General features: G+C 43.1%; 1 protein-coding gene across 1 annotated transcript in view; it reads left to right on the top strand.

Annotated features, from left to right (window-relative positions):
* gpr158a (G protein-coupled receptor 158a) overlaps positions 1–11,704 on the top strand; it is a 672,698-nt gene extending 660,994 nt beyond the window's left edge. The window contains exons 10-11 of the mRNA XM_055652257.1: positions 7,134–7,280; positions 9,241–11,704. Coding sequence (XP_055508232.1) covers positions 7,134–7,280; positions 9,241–11,145 — 2,052 coding nt within the window. The 3' untranslated portion in view covers positions 11,146–11,704. The remainder of the gene's footprint in view (positions 1–7,133; positions 7,281–9,240) is intronic.
* Positions 11,705–18,390: the final 6,686 nt, after the last annotated feature.

Here is an 18,390-nt window from a genome sequence, read left to right as displayed (position 1 = left end):
AACAAAAGCTTGCACTCCAACCAAATATAATCCAAGACAAGGTAGGAAAAAAACACGTTTTAACCCACCCCCTCCGTCAAAGGCGCCAAAATCGCTCACGGCTAGTGGCAGAATTGCAGCGCCGCTGAAGGTAAGTATAGTAGCATACCTACTATAACACCAGGATAAGCGCTCATCCAAGAAAACCAAACTGATTATACCAACTTATGCTAAGGACAGCAACTAACTCCATATGCAATAATCAGGGACCTACATGTTAACAAGCACATTAAAAAAATGAATCATGTACATGCAAGTATATAATTGGGGTTATCAAGTGGGCACCTCCCTTCAATGGTGTTTTGTTGAGCTAGGCCCACGATGCCTCAGGAAGACTCAACAGTTAGTTGACCCCCCTCAATATCCGCTCTCACCACCTATGCTACCAGTATCTAAATAAAGGAAATTATAGACAATTAATTCACTCGAACAAATGCTAAACATTCGCATCATATCTTCCACTTACCCTGGCCCATCATTAAACTCGTAACGCCACAAATATCAACCTTGCATAAAACCAGGATACACTTACACAGAATATACGTACAAAGAAATACACATACCGCCCCGACTGACACTATTTCTTCTCCACCAGATGCACCTTGCTCTGATGCCTCTGACATCTCTAACATAGACCATCTATTTCCCTCTGCAGATGCTCTGACCCTTTGAGTTCCTCCAAAGCTCTCTCTTTATTGGCTCCAGATTCCAGCATTTGCAATCCCTTTTGCCTCCACAAGCATATTGTTGAAGCTGTGATGCTACTGTATATTGATGTTGTAAATTGTTACCTTGCAAACTTTCACACAGATGGAGTCAGTGGGCTGTTCTGTCCATTCTGTACTAACCGGGACGATTATGCTTATGTACGGGGATAGTCTTGCGGAGCCATATGCAAAACATTTATTTCACTGTACAACCATTGAACCTTTGAAACATTTATCTCATTTGCTTCCTCTCTCAGCAAGTTACTGTTTTGATGAAGGACCAGTTCCGATACAACGTGGCAAGGCTGGTTATCGAAAATTGTTGAATTCAATGTTACTTGTTGATTTACATCATTTTGATGAATAATGCAACAGGGTCCAGACTGCAGAAATGTTGCATTGACTGTTGTATGATTTGGCTTGGAACATCTGCACATCCAGAGGTCTGAAATCTCACGAGGATGAGACAATTTGAACTGTCAGGCCTAATTTTAATATCTGAGGTTGTCTTCAACTTGATGTCAGGGAAAATGATTTATTATGAGAGATTGAAGCACAGCAATAAAAAGATTTCTTCCTGCAATTATATTGGCCCTTTGTGAGACAATTTTGAGAATGGTGAACAGTTTTGCTTTCCTCACAGCCAAGGTACTTTCTACAGAGTGACTAATGATTCACTTGACTGATTCTAGGGATGCGGGTTTGCCACATGAGATTGAATAGATTGGGACTATATTCTACGGTATTTCAAAGAATGAGAAGAGACCAAAAATCTTGAAATTAATCTATTGAAACACAATTTATTTTGTGCTGAGTGCAGGAAAGTCCAGAATCAGGGGTGAAATCTTTTTTAAAGGTCATAGAGTGCTGAGATGAGTAGGAATTTCTGCGTTCAAAACCTGACGAATCTTTGGAAATCTCAACCACAGAGGGATGTGGAGGATCATTTGTTGAGTTCATTCGAAAGAAAGATCAATGGATTTCTGGATATTAAAGAAATCAAGGAAGATAGGGATAGTGCAGGGAAATGGCATTGAGGTGGAAGATCAACCATGATTATGGTGAGTGGTGGAGCAAGTTTGAAGGTTCAAAAGACCTGCTCCCTCCCCTATTTCTTACGTTCTCATGGCATCAAGGTCAGTGGGCACAAGGCAGCGTACAATGAGGACCTGTAGTAACTCAGTGTAAGGAGAACTGACACAGGCGATGGTCCACAAAGTTTTTCTGTTCCAATAGACAATAGGTGCAGGAGTAGGACTTCGAGCCAGCACCGCCATTCAATGTGAGCATGGCTGATCATCCCCAATCAATACCCCGTTCCTGCCTTCTCCCCATATTTCCTGACTCCACTATCTTTAAGAGCTCTATCTAGCTCTCTCTTGAAAGCATCCAGAGAACCGGCCTCCACCGCCCTCTGAGGAAGAGAATTCCACAGACTCACAACTCTCTGTGAGAACAAGTGCTTCCTCGTCTCCATTCTAAATGGCTTACTCTTTATTCTTAAACTGTGGCCCCTGGTTCTGGACTCCCCCAACATCGGTAACATGTTTCCTGCCTCTAGCATGTCCAAACCCTTAACAATCTTATATGTTTCAATAAGATTCCCTCTCATCGTTCTAAACTCCAGAGTGTACAAGTCCAGCCGCTCCATTCTCTCAGCATGTGACAGTCCCGCCATCCCGGGATTTAACCTTGTAAACCTACGCTGCACTCTCTCATTAGCAAGAATGGCCTTCCTCAAATTAGGGGACCAAAACTGCACACAATACTCCAGGTGTGGTTTCACAAGGGCCCTATATAACTGCAGAAGGACCTCTTTGATACTGTACTCGACTCCTCATGTTATAAAGGCCAACATGCCATTCGCTTTCTTCACTGCCTGCTGTACCTGCATGCTTACTTTCATAGACTGATGAACAAGGACCCCCAGATCCCGTTGTACTTCCCCTTTTCCCAACTTGACGCCATTTAGATAATAATCTGCCTTCCTGTTTTTGATACCTAAGTGGATAACCTCACATTTATCCACATTAAACTTCATCTGCCATGCATCTGCCCACTCCCCCAACCTGTCCAAGTCATCGTGCATTCTCATAGCATCCTCCTCACAGTTCACACTGCCAACCAGCTTTGTGTCATCTGCAAATTTGCTAATTGTACTTTGAATCCCTTCATCCAAATAATTGACGTATATTGTAATTAGCTGCAGTCCGAGCACCGAACCTTGTGCTACTCCACTAGTCACTGCCTACCATTCTGAAAGGGACCCGTTAATCCCTACTCTTTGTTTCTTGTCTGCCAACCAATTTTCTATCTATATCAGCACTCTACCCCCAATACCATGTGCCCTAATTTTGTTCACTAATCTCCTATGTGGCACCTTATCAAATGCTTTCTGAAAGTCCAGGTACATTACATCCACTGTAGTGCACTCCCTTGTCCATTTTCCTAGTTACATCCTCAAAAAATTCCAGAAGATTAGTCAAGCATGATTTCCCCTTCGTAAATCCATGCTGACTCGGAGCGAACCTGTCACTGCTATCCAAATGTGCGGCTATTTCATCTTTTATAATTGACTACAGCATCTTCCCCACCACCGATGTCAAGCCTACTGGTCTATACTTCCCTGTTTTCTATCTCCTGCCTTTCTTAAAAAGTGGGATAACATTTGCTACCCTCTGATCCACAGGAACTAATCCTGAGTCAACAGAACATTGGAAAATTATCACCAATGCATCCATGATTTCTAGAGCCACTTCATTAAGTATCCTGGGATGCAGACCATCAGGCCCTGGGGATTTATCAGCCTTCAGTCCCATCAGTCTGCCCAACACCATTTCCTGCCTAATGTGGATTTCCTCCAGTTCCTCCGTCACCCCAGATCCTCTGGCCACTACTATATCAGGAAACATAGAAACATAGAAACATAGAAATTAGGTGCAGGAGTAGGCCATTCGGCCCTTCGAGCCTGCACCGCCATTCAATATGTTCATGGCTGATCATCCAACTCAATACCCTGTACCTGCTTTCTCTCCATACCCTTGATCCCCTTAGCCACAAGGGCCACATCTCACTACCTCTTTAATATAGCCAATGAACTGGCCTCAACTACCCTCTGAGGCAGAGAATTCCAGAGATTCACCACTCTCTATGTGAAGATAGGTCTTCTCATCTCGGTTTTAAAGGATTACCCCCTTATCCTTAAGCTGTGACCCCTTGTCCTGGACTTCCCCAACATCGGGAACAATCTTCCTGCATCTAGCCTGTCCAACCCCTCAAGAACGGCCCGCCCCTTAAGATCCCTCTCAATCTTCTAAATTCTAGAGAATGAAAAACCAATCCTGCACCTTTCTGTATTATTCCCAGAAATCCCAGGAATTGTTGTTCCCGTCTCTGCACTCCCTAGGGCAATCTTTCCAGTCAACTTTGGAGACCAAAACTTGTACCCAATACTCCCCTTTATTCTCACCAAGACACTGTACAACTGCAGTAGAACCTCCCTGCTCCTATACTCAAATCCTTTTGCAATGAAAGTTAACATACCATTCGCTTTCTTTACTGCCTGCTGCACCTGCATGACTACCTTCAATGACTGGTGTACCATGACACTCAGGTCTCGCTGCATCTCCCCCTTTCCCATTGCTACAGAGATTTCACCAATAGTCTATTTCCTGTTTTTGACCACTAAAATTGGTGATATAATAGTGAAGGAGGTTATCTAAAATCTCAATGGGATCTTGACCAACTGGGGAAATGGGCCGAGGAATGGCAGATAGAGTTTAATTCAGATTAATGCAAGATGCTGCATTTAGGTAAAACAAGCCAGGCAGGACTTACACAATAGTTGGGTCCTAAAGGTGGTTGTACAATTGAGAAACCTAAGCTGACAATACGTTTATCCAAATTCACATACCTAAAGAAGCTCCTTACAATCCTGCTTTGTAATTTATCTGGAAAGCTTACCTTCGTATCAAATACAAGGATATTACTTTTCTGGAATTATTTGAGTTGCTTTTGAAACATTACCCAGTCCTCTTGCTTTCTGCTGGAGGATTGCTAGGTTGTACTTCTTCTCTTATAGTTTTATATATCATTTGTACGTCCATTGTCAGCCACGAATGGGCCTTACGTCCCTTGGCAAAGTAGGTTAGACTTTGGAAGCCAATTGATCAGTGCCACATGCTCTGGAAGATTGGAAATGCATGGGATCCAGTTAGAGCTAGCCAACTGGACAGAGAGTTTGTTTAAGAAGGAACTGCAGATGCTGGAAAATCATGTCCAAAGGTAGACAAAGGTGAAGATGACGATCAGAAATTACTGAAAGATCGATCAATTGCGCAAGTGGGCTGAGGAATGGTTAATATTATTTTCCCTGCCTAAGTAAGTGTGAGACGTCTGATTCTTTGGCAAGAAATCTTCCAAGTTTTCGCAGGTGTAGCACTCTCCTAGGGGTTCCATTGCTACAGAGATATCACCAATCGTTATGTAATGTGGTTGACACTAAATTGGTGTTATAATAGCCAAGGATTGTCATCTAAAATCTACAGTGGGATCTGACCAGCTGGGGTACTGGGAGGAATGGCATATAATTTAGCACAAAAAACAAGAGACAGAATTTAAACAAAACACCAGGGCAGGGGGGGGGGGGGGGGGATAGGTGCACAGGGTTCTAAAGGTGGTTGTAAAATACATATAGAAACCTAAGCATGACAATACGTGGGTGTGGGCAAACTGAGACGTATGTGCAGTTCTTGACTTAGACAATAGGAAGTATGTTATAATTCTCAGGAAAACTAAAATACAAGTCTATTTGTCCTGGATTTGGAAGATTTGAGTTATAATGCCTTCCCAGAGAGCAGACCTTTCGAACAGGATAGAAGGCTGATGGATGACCTGTCTTTGATTATATCATTTGCCCTGCATAGATATGGTGGAGGGGCAGAGTTTCCACAAAGTAGGTAAGACGTTGGCAAGCCAATTGATCAGTTTCCACATAGATAGGCTGCTCTGGAAGATCTGGATGTGCATGGGATCCATGGTGAGCTAGCCAACTGGACCAGAGTTGTTTAAGCAGGAACTGCAGCAGGGAAAATCGAACGTGGACAAGCGGTGAAGATCACGCAGCAGAAATTAGAGTCCAGGATCGTGCAATTGCGCAAGGACCCTGAGGAATGGTTAATATATGCTGAGTGCAGATAAGTGAGTGTGTCGTGTTGCACTTTGGCAGGTCATATCAGCAGCGAGACTTTCGCCGTGAATGGCAGGATCCTGGGGACCCTTGTAGAGCATTGGAATCGCCGTTGATGCAGTAACATGGTTCCTTGAAAGTGGTGATACCAGTAGATAGGGTGGTAAAGAAGACTTTCGGTATATTGGCCTTCATCAGTCAGGGTATTGAGTATAGAAGTTGGGATGTTATGTTACAGTAAGACATTGGTGATGCAGCATATGGAGAATTGTGTTCGGTTTGGTCACCCTGTTATAGGAAGATGTTGTTAAGGGTGCAGAGAAGATTTACGAGAATGTTGCAGGACTCGTGAGCCTAAGCTATTGGGAGAGGTTGAGCAAGCTAGGACTATATTTCCTTGGAGCTCAGGAGGATGAGAGGTGATCATATGGAGATGTATATGTTCATGAGGGGAATAGATTGGGTAAATACACAGTCTATTACCCAGAGTGGGGGAATCAAGAACCAGGGTTTAACGTGAGAGGGGTGTGGGTAGTGGGTATATGGAACCAGCTGCCAGAGGAGGTAGTTGAGGGAGGTACTGTAATAACATTTAAAGGACATTTGGACAAGTTCATGGATAGGAAATATTTAGAGAGATCTGGGCTAAATGTGGGCAGGTGGCACAGGTGTAAATGTAGCATCTTGGTCGGCATGGGCGAGTTAGGCTAATAGGCCTACTTCCGTGTTACTCTATCTGACTCCATGACTATGAGTCAAACTAGAGGGCATAGGTTAAGAGTGAGAGGGACCTGAGGGACAACGTTTTCACATAATGACACCTATAAGGACCAAACTGCCAGTGGACATGATTGAGGTGGCACAATTAGACAGGCACATGAATAGGAAAGGTTTGGAAGTATATAGATCAGTTCAGGCAAGTGGGGCTCAGTGGTATTTGTTAACATTTGTGACCTGAAGCGAGCATGTAATTATCTTATCTACTTTACCAATCCAAAAATATATCTTTGCTGTTTGTAGTCCTATGACAAAAAAATGAATTATAGTTCATAGATTGAAGCCTGCAGGTGTTCTGGGTATTGAAGGCTGGACCCTAATAAAACTGGTTGGAAAATGCAATGTGGTAAAGGGTCTACATTTAGGTCTCAGCTGTGATAGTTTGATGCCATCCAATTGTGATCCTTTCATTTCTCCCCTAGTTTCTTCAAGCGGGCATCAACCCCAGGGATGACATAGCAACAGAGGCCTACGAAGATGAGTTGGACATGGGCCGATCAGGGTCCTACTTGAACAGCAGCATTACCTCGGCCTGGAGTGAGCACAGCCTGGATCCTGATGATATCAGGGTAAAATTCCTTAACTTTACCCGTCAAAGTTCCCTTCATAATTGGGATTTCATTCACCCTGCAAACATTAGGATGCGCTTGTTTGATTTTAAAGTGGGTATGGAATTCAATTAGCTGGTGAAGTGACATTGATGGTAGTGGTGTGACATGGTAAGTGGACCAAAGTATGCTGTGACATTTAGAAACATAGAAACATAGAAACATTTCCACGTGTTTGACAATTTTTGCACCATAGACAAAGAAGCTTGAGTGATCAAGTGACAAGAATTGTTAAAGGATAGGATAATTTCTGCCTGAACAGCAAAGCCCCAGTTTAGAGTTGGTCTTGTGCATAGACACAAAATACTGAAGTAACTCAGCAGGTCAGGCAGCATCTTCTCCCTTAGATGAATGATGAAGCTTATAATTTGATCTGCTGATCAATGAATATAGAAAGACTGTAGTATTACCTTTTGAGGGAAGAAACTGAGTGCTGGAGTATCTCAGCGGATCAGGCAGCATCTCAGGAGAATGTGGATAGGCGATGTTTCTAGTTGGGACCCTTTTTCAAACTCCTTTGTGGGAATTAGTGTCATGTTAAATAGGAAGACAAAGGTAGATTGTAATTGTAATTGGGCATTAAAATTCAACTGATTTTAACCACTGACAGCTAGGTTTCTAAAGCCCCGAGAGATCTGGCAGCTTAAAGAAGGTGCGGTATCTCCACACAATCCTTATGGTCAAGAGACAGAGAGGCATTTCACTGGGCCATCAAGTCATCCAGTAAAAACACAACTGCCACCACCCCGACACTCATATAGCCCCTGTGACCCCACCACACCCCAGCCCACATCAGACCTCATTTTTCCTGCTCACAATTCCCCCTCCCAGCCAGCCCTGATGACCATGGCAGTGGCCTGTGAATATGTTTTAATGAAAATGTTACATTTTTCCAAGAAGCTGAGTGAAATGCATAGGAGAGGGTGCGGTGGTGTAGCTGGCAGAGCTCCAGTATCCGGGGTTCTATCCTGACCTTCACTGCTCTCTGTGTGGAGTTTGCACTTTCTCCCTGTGATGATGTGAATTTCTACTGCACGATCTGGTTTCCTCCCACATACAAAAGAAGGGTAGTTCAGTGGGTTAATTGGCCACTGTGGTTTGCCCCTCGTTTGTAGGTGAGTTGTAGATTCTGGCGGTGGATGATAGGAATGTGGGGAGAATAAAGTACAATTAGTGTAGGATCAGTAAATGGTTGCTTGATGGCAGATTCAATAGGCCAAAGGGCCACTTTTCAAGATGTAGAAATAGAATTCTATGATTCCTTGAGAAAGGCTGGTAATGTAAGTACAATACAATATAATACAATACAAATTTATTGTCATTTGAGCCCCAGTGAGACTCAAACAAAATTTTGTTTACACAGCCATACAAACAAAGACAATTTCCTACAGACATACACACAATTAAATTCACACAAACATCCATCACAGTGAACCCACTGTGATGGAAGGCAAAGTCTTTTCTCTCCCCTGCTCTCAATTTATCTCCCGATGTCCAAGCCCCAGGCGGGCGATGATAAGTCCCACGGCCATTTTAGGCCGCGCGGGGCGATTTACGGCCCCGCTCCCGGTCTGAAAGTACAAGGTTGGAACCCCCACGGGCGATGGTGAGTCCCAGGGCCATGAAGCCGCGCCAGGTGATGTACGGCCCCGCTCCGGGTCGTTCCAACCCCGTGACACGGGCTGGAGAAGTCGCGTTGCGGGAGTAAACAAAGGTTAAGTCAATACTGCACCACTTCGTCAGTGTAATTTGAATTAACGAGTAAAATTATTGATTACTTCAATTTGTCATTGGTTTCATTTGTGCGTGACAGCTACAGTTTTCTGGAACGAGATGTAAAATATTGCGCTGATCCAGAACTGTACGGTACGTGGTATTTAGTGCATTTTATTCTCATATTTCATAATTTTTCTTTTCGCAGGATGAGCTGAAGAAACTGTATGCGCAGCTAGAGATCTACAAAAGGAAAAAGATGACAACCAACAACCCCCACCTGCAAAAGAAGAGAAGCTCCAAGAAAGGCTTGGGGCGATCGATAATGAGGCGGATCACTGAGATCCCAGAGACAGTGAGCAGGCAGTGCAGCCGGGACGACAAGGAGCACATGGACCCTGCTTTGGCCAGAAACAGCATCAGCATTGGTAGGAGGAACCCATTTGATCCCACTGGGTCTAGTCTGAAAGCCAAAGAAGACTCCATGAAAAATAAAGCATTGCTGTTGCAGAAATCTCTCAGCAGCTATGACCACATGAGAGACCAAGGTGAAGATTCGAGCATCTCTGACGCAGACAGAATAGATGTTTCCAGCACAGAAGCTGGACTGCTTGATTCCCTAATGGGGCAGAAGTTGGTCAAAAAGGCGGATGATCTTTCCACAGAATCGGTCCCTCTCGTCTGCAAGTCTGCCAGCGCACATAACTTAAGCTCAGATAAGAAACCCTTGCACCGAAGAACAGCCATGTTACAGAAATCTCTCAGTGTCATGGCCAGCGCAAAGGAAAAGACCTTGGGAATAACAGGCAAGGCGCAGAGCATGGAGGAGCACACAAGGGCAATTAAAGTTCAGCAGAGAAGTAAAAACACCAACAAAGGCCATGCCTCAATGGATAACAATGAAATGGGAACAGCCCAACCAAAAAATTCCTTGAGCCACTCTCTGACAACTGAGGAATCAAAAAGAGCCCCAAAAGCTGGAATTATGAAACAACCTCCTGACAGTCAATCTATAGGGAGTCCCGATGCAACAAACCCTTTACTGAGCGATGAATTTGACAGAGCTGAGGTCTGTCCATGGGAACTCCAAGATCAGCCTGCTACTCCTTCAGAATCAAGAGTTCAAAAGCATGTGTCTATTGCACCAGTGGAATCCCAAAATATTCACAGCTCCCATCCCAATGTGAACGCCAACAAACACAAGAAGGTGGAGAATATTACCAAATCAAATCAGACGTCACAAGGTAACACTGAGAGAGCTGAAGTGTGTCACTGGGACCTTGAGGAGCCACAATCAACCCTGGAAGAAGGTAGGAAATCTGTAACTCACCAGCCTGAAAATATTTCCATTGAAAAAGATATCCACACAAACAATGTCGGCAAGGTTATTGAAGTTTGCCCCTGGGACTTCAGTGAAATGGCGAGCGATGCCTCAGAGAAAAGTCAGTATGTGAAAGGGGAGGACAAGAAAGGAGACGCCTTGGGAGATGAACAGGAGAAAGGGCCCATGCCAGAGTTCTTAACATCAAGCGGCAGCCAGCAGCAACTTTCTATTAATAGAGCGAATGTTTGTCCTTGGGAGTTCGAACCATCAGAGTCACCAGAGTCCGAGAAAAGCTCAGCATCCACCGCCTCAGCCTTATTATTAAGCAGCATTCCCCAGAAGAAGTCAACCGTGAAAGGGTTTGGGATATCTGTCAAAACCTTGGTTTCCGTCGGAAGAGGCAAGGAACCAGAGAAAGCAAAAGAGAAAAAAGAAGAGAAAGTGAGAATGAAAGGTAAATACAAGGAAAAGGACACAAAAGATAAAATGCCAGAAATAACAGTGGACAAATTGCCTGTGGCTGAAAGATGTCCCAGGGAAGTCAAAATAACCCCTGGCTCTGCAACCGGAAAGGGCAAAAACGCAAGCGACAATGAGGAAGGAAAGGAGAAAAGCAAACGTGCCGACGTGTGTCCTTGGGATATGGGGGAGGGCAGTTCCCCTCAACATGCCACAGGAGGAAGCGCAGTCACAATTAAGGACAATAAAAATTCACGTGACGTAGATGTGGACACGTCAAAACTGGCCTCAATCTGCCCTTGGGATTTTGATGATCAGAAAGATGTGTGACAATAAATCTGATCAACTGGCTCCTGAACAGTGACAGTTTTCATATCATCAAACTAAGAATCCCATATCATTGAATTTTATTAAAAGGACACATAGAAACAGTGAAAGCAGGATTGAAGTTAAGAATTGGTACAATGGTCTTCATTTCCTCAATTTTCTTTCATCAGCATCCAATCCAACAAGAACATATTTTGTCAGGTGCCCATGCATTCTGGAATGCTGTAGTATTTAGACAACACCTGTGTGGCAAAACCACTCTAATTTATGCAATGGTTATGTACTGTTACACCAAGCTGAAGCAACTAGGATAACTAATGGGAGCTACTTTCTTTCTGTTTGTTACTGAACAACATAACAATAGTGAGCTTAGACCTGGCCCTCAAGCCATTACCTTTTCTGGGAACACTATTATCTTCAATGTGATCTATATTGCAAGCCCTTTGTTTTAATTAGTATTCATAAATTCTGATATACTCCCTGGGAATCATAGTTTGATATTAACAGCTCTTTAAATTTTTTTAATATGAATCAGTAATTTCCCGTGGTTTCTTGCCCCCTCCCCCCCCCCCCCCCCCCCCCCCCCCCCCCCCCCCCCCCAAGATCATTCCTCGTGAACATAGCCACTGTTAATGGTGGAACTCATAGTCCTACCTAGCTTAGTCACATAGAATCAACTTCATCTTACTTTCTATCCGCTGATTCCTTCTGAGCCCCTGATTCCAGAATATGAAGATCAGCTGTGTTACATGACAATCTTGTGTTTGCACTTTAGAAAAAAAAACTTATTTCTGCAAATTTGTTTATAGGTGAAATGGCTTTAAACAAGAATGCATTATCCATGGAATCATAAACTTCAACAATCTTTAACTCTGCAGTATTTAGCACCTAAAAAGATCAAATCTGTAACCTCATATATTTGCATCTGTGTTTCTGCATGCAATATGACTGGTAGGACTGACATCTTGCTAAACCTCTGACCTTTAGCATTTGGACTGTACTAAGTTGTATAGTGAGTGAGGCTGTATCCTGTAAACTGTATTCTGTGTTCGTTATATCTACTGACAAGCTCTGGACTCCACCAGGGAATATTTGATAGATTTCTTTTATGGTTTGTGGCAGCATGTAAATAAGGTACCTTATCTGCAATAAAATTACATTTATATTATACCAACACATGTGTTTATGATTGCCATGAGCAAAACGATCAATAACTGGGCATTGGGGTGGGATATATACACAGCGAAGGTATTAAATCTGGCAATTAAAAGATACTGATGGAAGCAGTTTGAATAGTTCTGCATTTTACTCATATTCATTGAATAAGCCTTGCAATGGAAAGTTCAAAATGAAGGACGGAGGTAGGGATTCTATCTGAAATGCAAGAAGTACCACGATGACCAATTTTAAATTTAGTTTTTTTCATTTTAGAGATACAGGGTGGAAACAGGCCTATCGGCCTACCGAGTCTACGCCGACCAGCGATCCCTGCACATGAATCAATCAATCAGTTTTATCCTATCCGCACTAGGGACAATTTTATAATTTTACTGAAGCCAATTAACCTACAAACTTGTTTGTCTTTGGAGCGTGGGACGAAACAGGAGCTCCTGGGGAAAATCCACGCAGGTCACGGGCAGAACCTACACACTCCGTACAGACAGCACCTGTAGTCAGGATCGAACCCGTGTCTTTGGCACTGTAAGGCAGCAAGCAATTCTATTGCTGCGCCACCCTGCCACCCAATATTTAAAGTATTATGTGTAGTTTAAAGTATTATATTAGGATATCTTTGGAAGTTTCTCAGCTAAATTAGATTTATCCTTTTAAATACAATAATTTTTATTTCACTGGTTACATATATATTAATGCACAGATTAAGTGAAGAAGTAAACCACAGTCCCTCAATATTTGCAAAGATCGGGGCTGATCTAATTTTAACCATAAATTTGCTCTGACAACCCATTATAATATTCCACCATACTTACCAAAAATATATCTACCTTTATCTTAAAAATACTCAAACATTCTGCTTCTGCTGACTCAATGGATCATCCTTCACAATTTCAGACTGTTCCAGTAAGGTTCCACATCTTCCTCCCCTCCCCTTTCAGCGCTCCAAATAATAACATTGTTATCGTGACTCCCTGCTCCGGCTTTTAAACGTCACCAATAATGCCCTATCTTATGGCAGTTTCTCATGCCATCTGTTTCAATAGAGAGATGCAGAATAGATGAACCTGGATGCTGTTTGGAATAGAGGTCTGCAGTTGCAAAGGGAGATTGGATAAGGCTGAGTTTGTACTCACTGGAATGCAGGAGGCTGAGGGATGACCTTTTTGGGGTTAACAAAATGATGAGGAGCATAGATAGGATAGACAGTCAGAATGTTTTATCTGGGGCAAGAGATTTGAGAACTAGGCTTAAGCTGAGAGGGGAGAAAGTTAAAGGAGATCGGAGGGGATGACACACAGGGTGGTGAATATTTGAAATGAGCTGCAGAGAAGGAAGTGGAGGCAGGTACTATTCCAACATTTAAAAGGCATTTAGACAGGAAATGAATAGAGGGATACAGCCTAATACGAATAAATGAAAATAGCATGGATAAGCTTCACAGTCAGCATTGACAAGGTGGGCGATAGCTGCCAGTTTCTGTGCTATTCATTTCTATAATTCTGTGATTCCATGAACGACAGAAGGTGTAAAGCCTGTCTTTCAACTCTTCCAGATAAGGCAGAGACTCACTTACATCTCTTCCAAGCAAGCGTACTGTATATTTGGTATTCATAGAGTCATAGTGTCACAGTGTGGAAACAGGCCCTTCGGCCCATCTTGCCCACAATGGCCAACGTGCCCCAGCTACACTTAGTCCCACCTGCCTGCGCTTGGTCTATATCCCTCCAAACCTGTCCTATCTTGTACCTGTCTAACTGTTTCTTAAATGTTAGAATAATCCCAGCCTCAACTATCTCCTGTGGCAGCTTGTTCAGTATACCCACCACCCTTGCTGTGAAAAATGTAACCTTCAGATTCCTATTAAATCTTTTCCCCTCCATCTTAAACCTATGGCCTCTGGTCCTTGATTCCCCTGCTCTGGACAGGAGACTCTGTGCATCTACCCGATCTATTCACAATATAGTCTGCTCTACTTTGGCGAAATGAGCACAGACTACAGTCTGAAGATGGGTTTCGACCCGAAACGTCACCTACTCCTTCACTCCATAGATGGTGCCTAAAGGGGCTGTCCCACTGTACGAGCTAATTCAAGAGCTCTCCTGAGTTTAAAAAAAAAATCAAACTTGTGGTAAGCACGTAGAATGTACGTAGCGGTACGTCGGAGTTCGGGACGTCTCTTAGCGGCGCGTAACACTAACGGCAGGTACTCGGAAAACGCGGTAAGTTCGTGAAGACTCGTGAAGATTTTTCAACATGTTGAAATATGTCCACGAGAGCCCCGAGTACCCACGAGCGGCTATAACCGTAATTCTCCGAGTTCGAATCAGGGGAAACTCGGGAGAACTCTTGCATTAACTCGTACAGTGGGGCAGGCCCTTTACCCACTGAGTTTCTCCAGCATTTTTATCTACCTACAGAGTAGATGATCACTTTGTGGATCATCTGTGTTCAGTTCACAGGAATGACCTCTGCATGCCAGTTTAATTCAGAATTTGCTCCCACTCAAATCATTTGTTTAAGAAGGAACTGCAGATGCTGGAGAAACTCAACGGGTGTAGCAACATCTATGGAGCGAATGAAATAGGCAACGTTTCGGGCCGAAACCCTTCTTCAGACTGAATTCCCACTCAAATAATTCTGCCTATAATCTACCTATGGCTTCCCGCATTGTAACAGTGAGGTCTAAAGTAAGCTTGAGATACAACACATCTTTTTTCCAACTGGGCCTCAATATTACATTTTCCAACTTTAGGTAACTTCTATTCTGTCTAAATTAGAATTGGCTATTTCTACCCATCATCATTATAATCCAGATTTTCCTTCTCTGTAAACATATCCAAAAGAAGCACGCTTGTAACTATTATGCTAATCTCCCCCATTAATCATTTGATGTCACTCAATCAGAGATATTCTCGATGTTCTACCAATCACTTTCCCAATTTTCTCTGCCACAGTAAACTAACATGATTTTCTCTCCCAGTTCTGGCAATGGGTCCTGGATCTGAAACGTTAACTGCTCATCTCTCTTTACAGATGCTGCCTGACATACTTACAGTTTACATACATGTGACATGACATGTTTACAGCAATTTTTGCTTTCATTTAATGTTCACGTTCACAAGTAGAATTAAGGGGCTGTCCCACTGCGGTGACCTAATTGGCGAGTTTAGAAGAGTTTAGGAGAGTTTGAAGAAATATCATGTTCACGACCTCCTTCGACTATGTAGAAGGCTAGCTTCGACTAGCTTCAACTAGCTTCAAGAAAATTGAACATCGAATAGTGTTGAGTGAAGACGACCTCCTTCGATCTCCTTTGACCTCCCTCCGACTATGTTGAAGACTATCTACGACTACCATCGACTACCTTCGATTACCTTCGACTATCCTTTATTACCTACAAATAACATGCCGACCCACTACGACCTACTTTGACTAAACCTACGAGTAAAAAAAGTATTGATTTTTTCCATGGCGACATTTTTTTATTCGCGGGCATTATTCAACATATTGAAAAATACGCCGCAACCTAGCTGAGGCCTCGAGTACGCGGGGACTACTCTCGAGCATGAAGGAGAGTTACAAAGACCTCCCTAGGACCTCGTGTCGACCATGCTGCAAGTATGAGTTGAGGGAAAACTCGCCAGAACTCGCGGATTAGGTCGCCGCAGTGGGACAACCCCTTTAGGAGTAGAATTAGGCCATTCGACCCATCGAGTCCATTCCACCGTTCAATCATGGCTGATCTCTGCCTTCTAATCTCATTTTCCTGCCTTCTCCTCATAACCCTTGACACCCGTTCTAATCAAGAATGGGTCTATCTCTGCCTTACCAATATCCACTGACGGCCTCCACAGCCCTCTGACAATGAGTTCCACAGATTAACTACCCTTTGTCTAAAGAAGTTTCTCCTCACCTCCTTTCTAAAAGAGCGCCCTTTATGCTAATGTTCTATTAGCTTTCTTTGTTACTTGCATATAATCCTTTGGTGAATCATTCACTCAGGACTCTAACCATTTTTGATAGGTTGCTGTTTTATTTTATTCTGCCAAAATAGACTGATTAAATATTTTCCCATGTTATCGTCCATTTGACAAATCTTTCCTCCATCGTGTAACATCAATATCTTTTGATAGCTTCCTCATGTTCTATAACCCCGGTAGCGCAGCGGTAGAGTTGCTTCCATACAGCCCTTGCAGCACCGGAGACCTGGGTTCTACCCAACTCTGGGTGAAAAAAGTTCAGACAGGTCGGTTTTTACAGGTTTGTACGTTCTCCTTAAGCTGTGACCCCCATGTCCTTTTCCCCTAATCTTTGGTTTCTCCCACTAGCCTCCAAATACATACAGGTGTTTTAGGTTAAGTTTCTATAAGTGTAAATCAATCTCCTAAATTGATAGAGTATAAACCAAGTCTATCCAGTCTTTCTTCATAAGACTCTGACATCCCAGAATCAGCCTGTTTCCCGCTGTATCTCAACTGAACAAACTAAACTTTCTGACCTATTTTCACATCATCTGTTGTTTCGATTTGCTGCACATATGATCCTTTTATGTAATCATAATCACTCAGGACTCCAGCACCGATTTGATGTAGCACATTTTAGCCAATTCTGCCAAAAAGACTTTAAATATTTTCCCATGTTATCGTCCATTTGACAAATCTTTCCTCCATCGTGTAACATCAATATCCTTTGATAGCTTCCTCATGTTCTATAACCCCGGTAGCGCAGCGGTAGACTTGTCTCAAACTTGAACAGCCCTTGCAGCACCGGAGACCTGGGTTCGATCCCAACTACGGGTGCTGTCCACAGACAGGTAGACAGGTACAGGTACGGGGTTTGTACGTTCTCCCCGTGACCGCGTGGGTTTTCTCCGAGATCTTTGGTTTCCTCCCACACTCCAAATACATACAGGTGTGTAATAGAAATTGCACAGTATAGGAAAATTGACCCTAGTGATGCTGTTAATGTGTGATGTGCTGAATTAGTGCTGACTCATGATGCCAAAGGAAACAAATTCTTGTCTGCTGTTCTCAACATATACTAAACTGCCTTTCTAAAAGCTCGCAAATACTACTGTTGTTTCGCTACCACCACTTTGATGCCATTTATGTTCCAGGCAAATTGAGGCTCCAGCACTGATCCCTGTAAACTCACCCCTCTTACCTTAAAACTCTGCCCTCCAGTATTTGTGATTTATACCCTGCGATAAAGATTCTGACTGTGATTCTGATTCTGATCTGTGCCTCGCATTATATAAACATTTATCAGGTCACCCCTCAGCCTTAACGCTCCAGACAAAACAATCCAAGTTTGTATAACCTTTCATTGTAACTAATACCTTGTAATCCAGGAAGCATTCTGATAAACTTCTGCCCTCTTCAAAGCCTTGACAACTTACCTGTGACAGGACAACCAGCAGTGCACAAAATACTCAAAATCCAACCTAATCAAAGTTGATTAGCATGGCAACATGGTTTCTAGACTCTTATCACTTACTAAAATAAATGGTCCTAATTCATACTGTTGGGTGCACTGGGCATTCAAGAAAATAGAACATAGTTTAGTTATTTGAAAAGACCATGCTGAACACGATGTGCATGAATTCCAAATCTGAACTGAATGGTGAAACAAAGCTTGTCTGCCTCCATTCCCTGCAGAGCATGTGCCTTTAGAAAAGGGATGTAAATACTACTGTTTTATCTATTGGTGAGACCAAATCTGGAGTATGTTGTACACCTACCACGCTCTGTGTCAATTATAGGAAGGATCACAACCCTCTTAGAGTAAAGAGGATGCCCTCCTAGAATATTTGTGGGTTTACAACAACTAAGTTACAGAGATAGGTGACCGTTAGATCTTTATTCTGATCTGGAGCGCAGAATGTTAAGGGGGGACCTGATAGAGGTCTTTAAAATGATGAGAGGGATAGACAGAGTTGATGTGGACAAGCGTTTCCCTTTGAGAATAGGGAAGATTCAAACAAGAGGACATGACTTCAGAATTAAGGGACAGAAGTTTAGGGGTAATATGAGGGGGAACTTCTTTACGCAGAGAGTGGTGGCGGTGTGGAAT

The sequence above is a fragment of the Leucoraja erinacea genome, chromosome 2, assembly GCF_028641065.1.
Source record: "Leucoraja erinacea ecotype New England chromosome 2, Leri_hhj_1, whole genome shotgun sequence".
Lineage (NCBI taxonomy): Eukaryota > Metazoa > Chordata > Chondrichthyes > Rajiformes > Rajidae > Leucoraja > Leucoraja erinaceus.
Note: the sequence above shows the minus strand (reverse complement) of the source record. Positions and strands in the feature narration are given on the sequence as shown.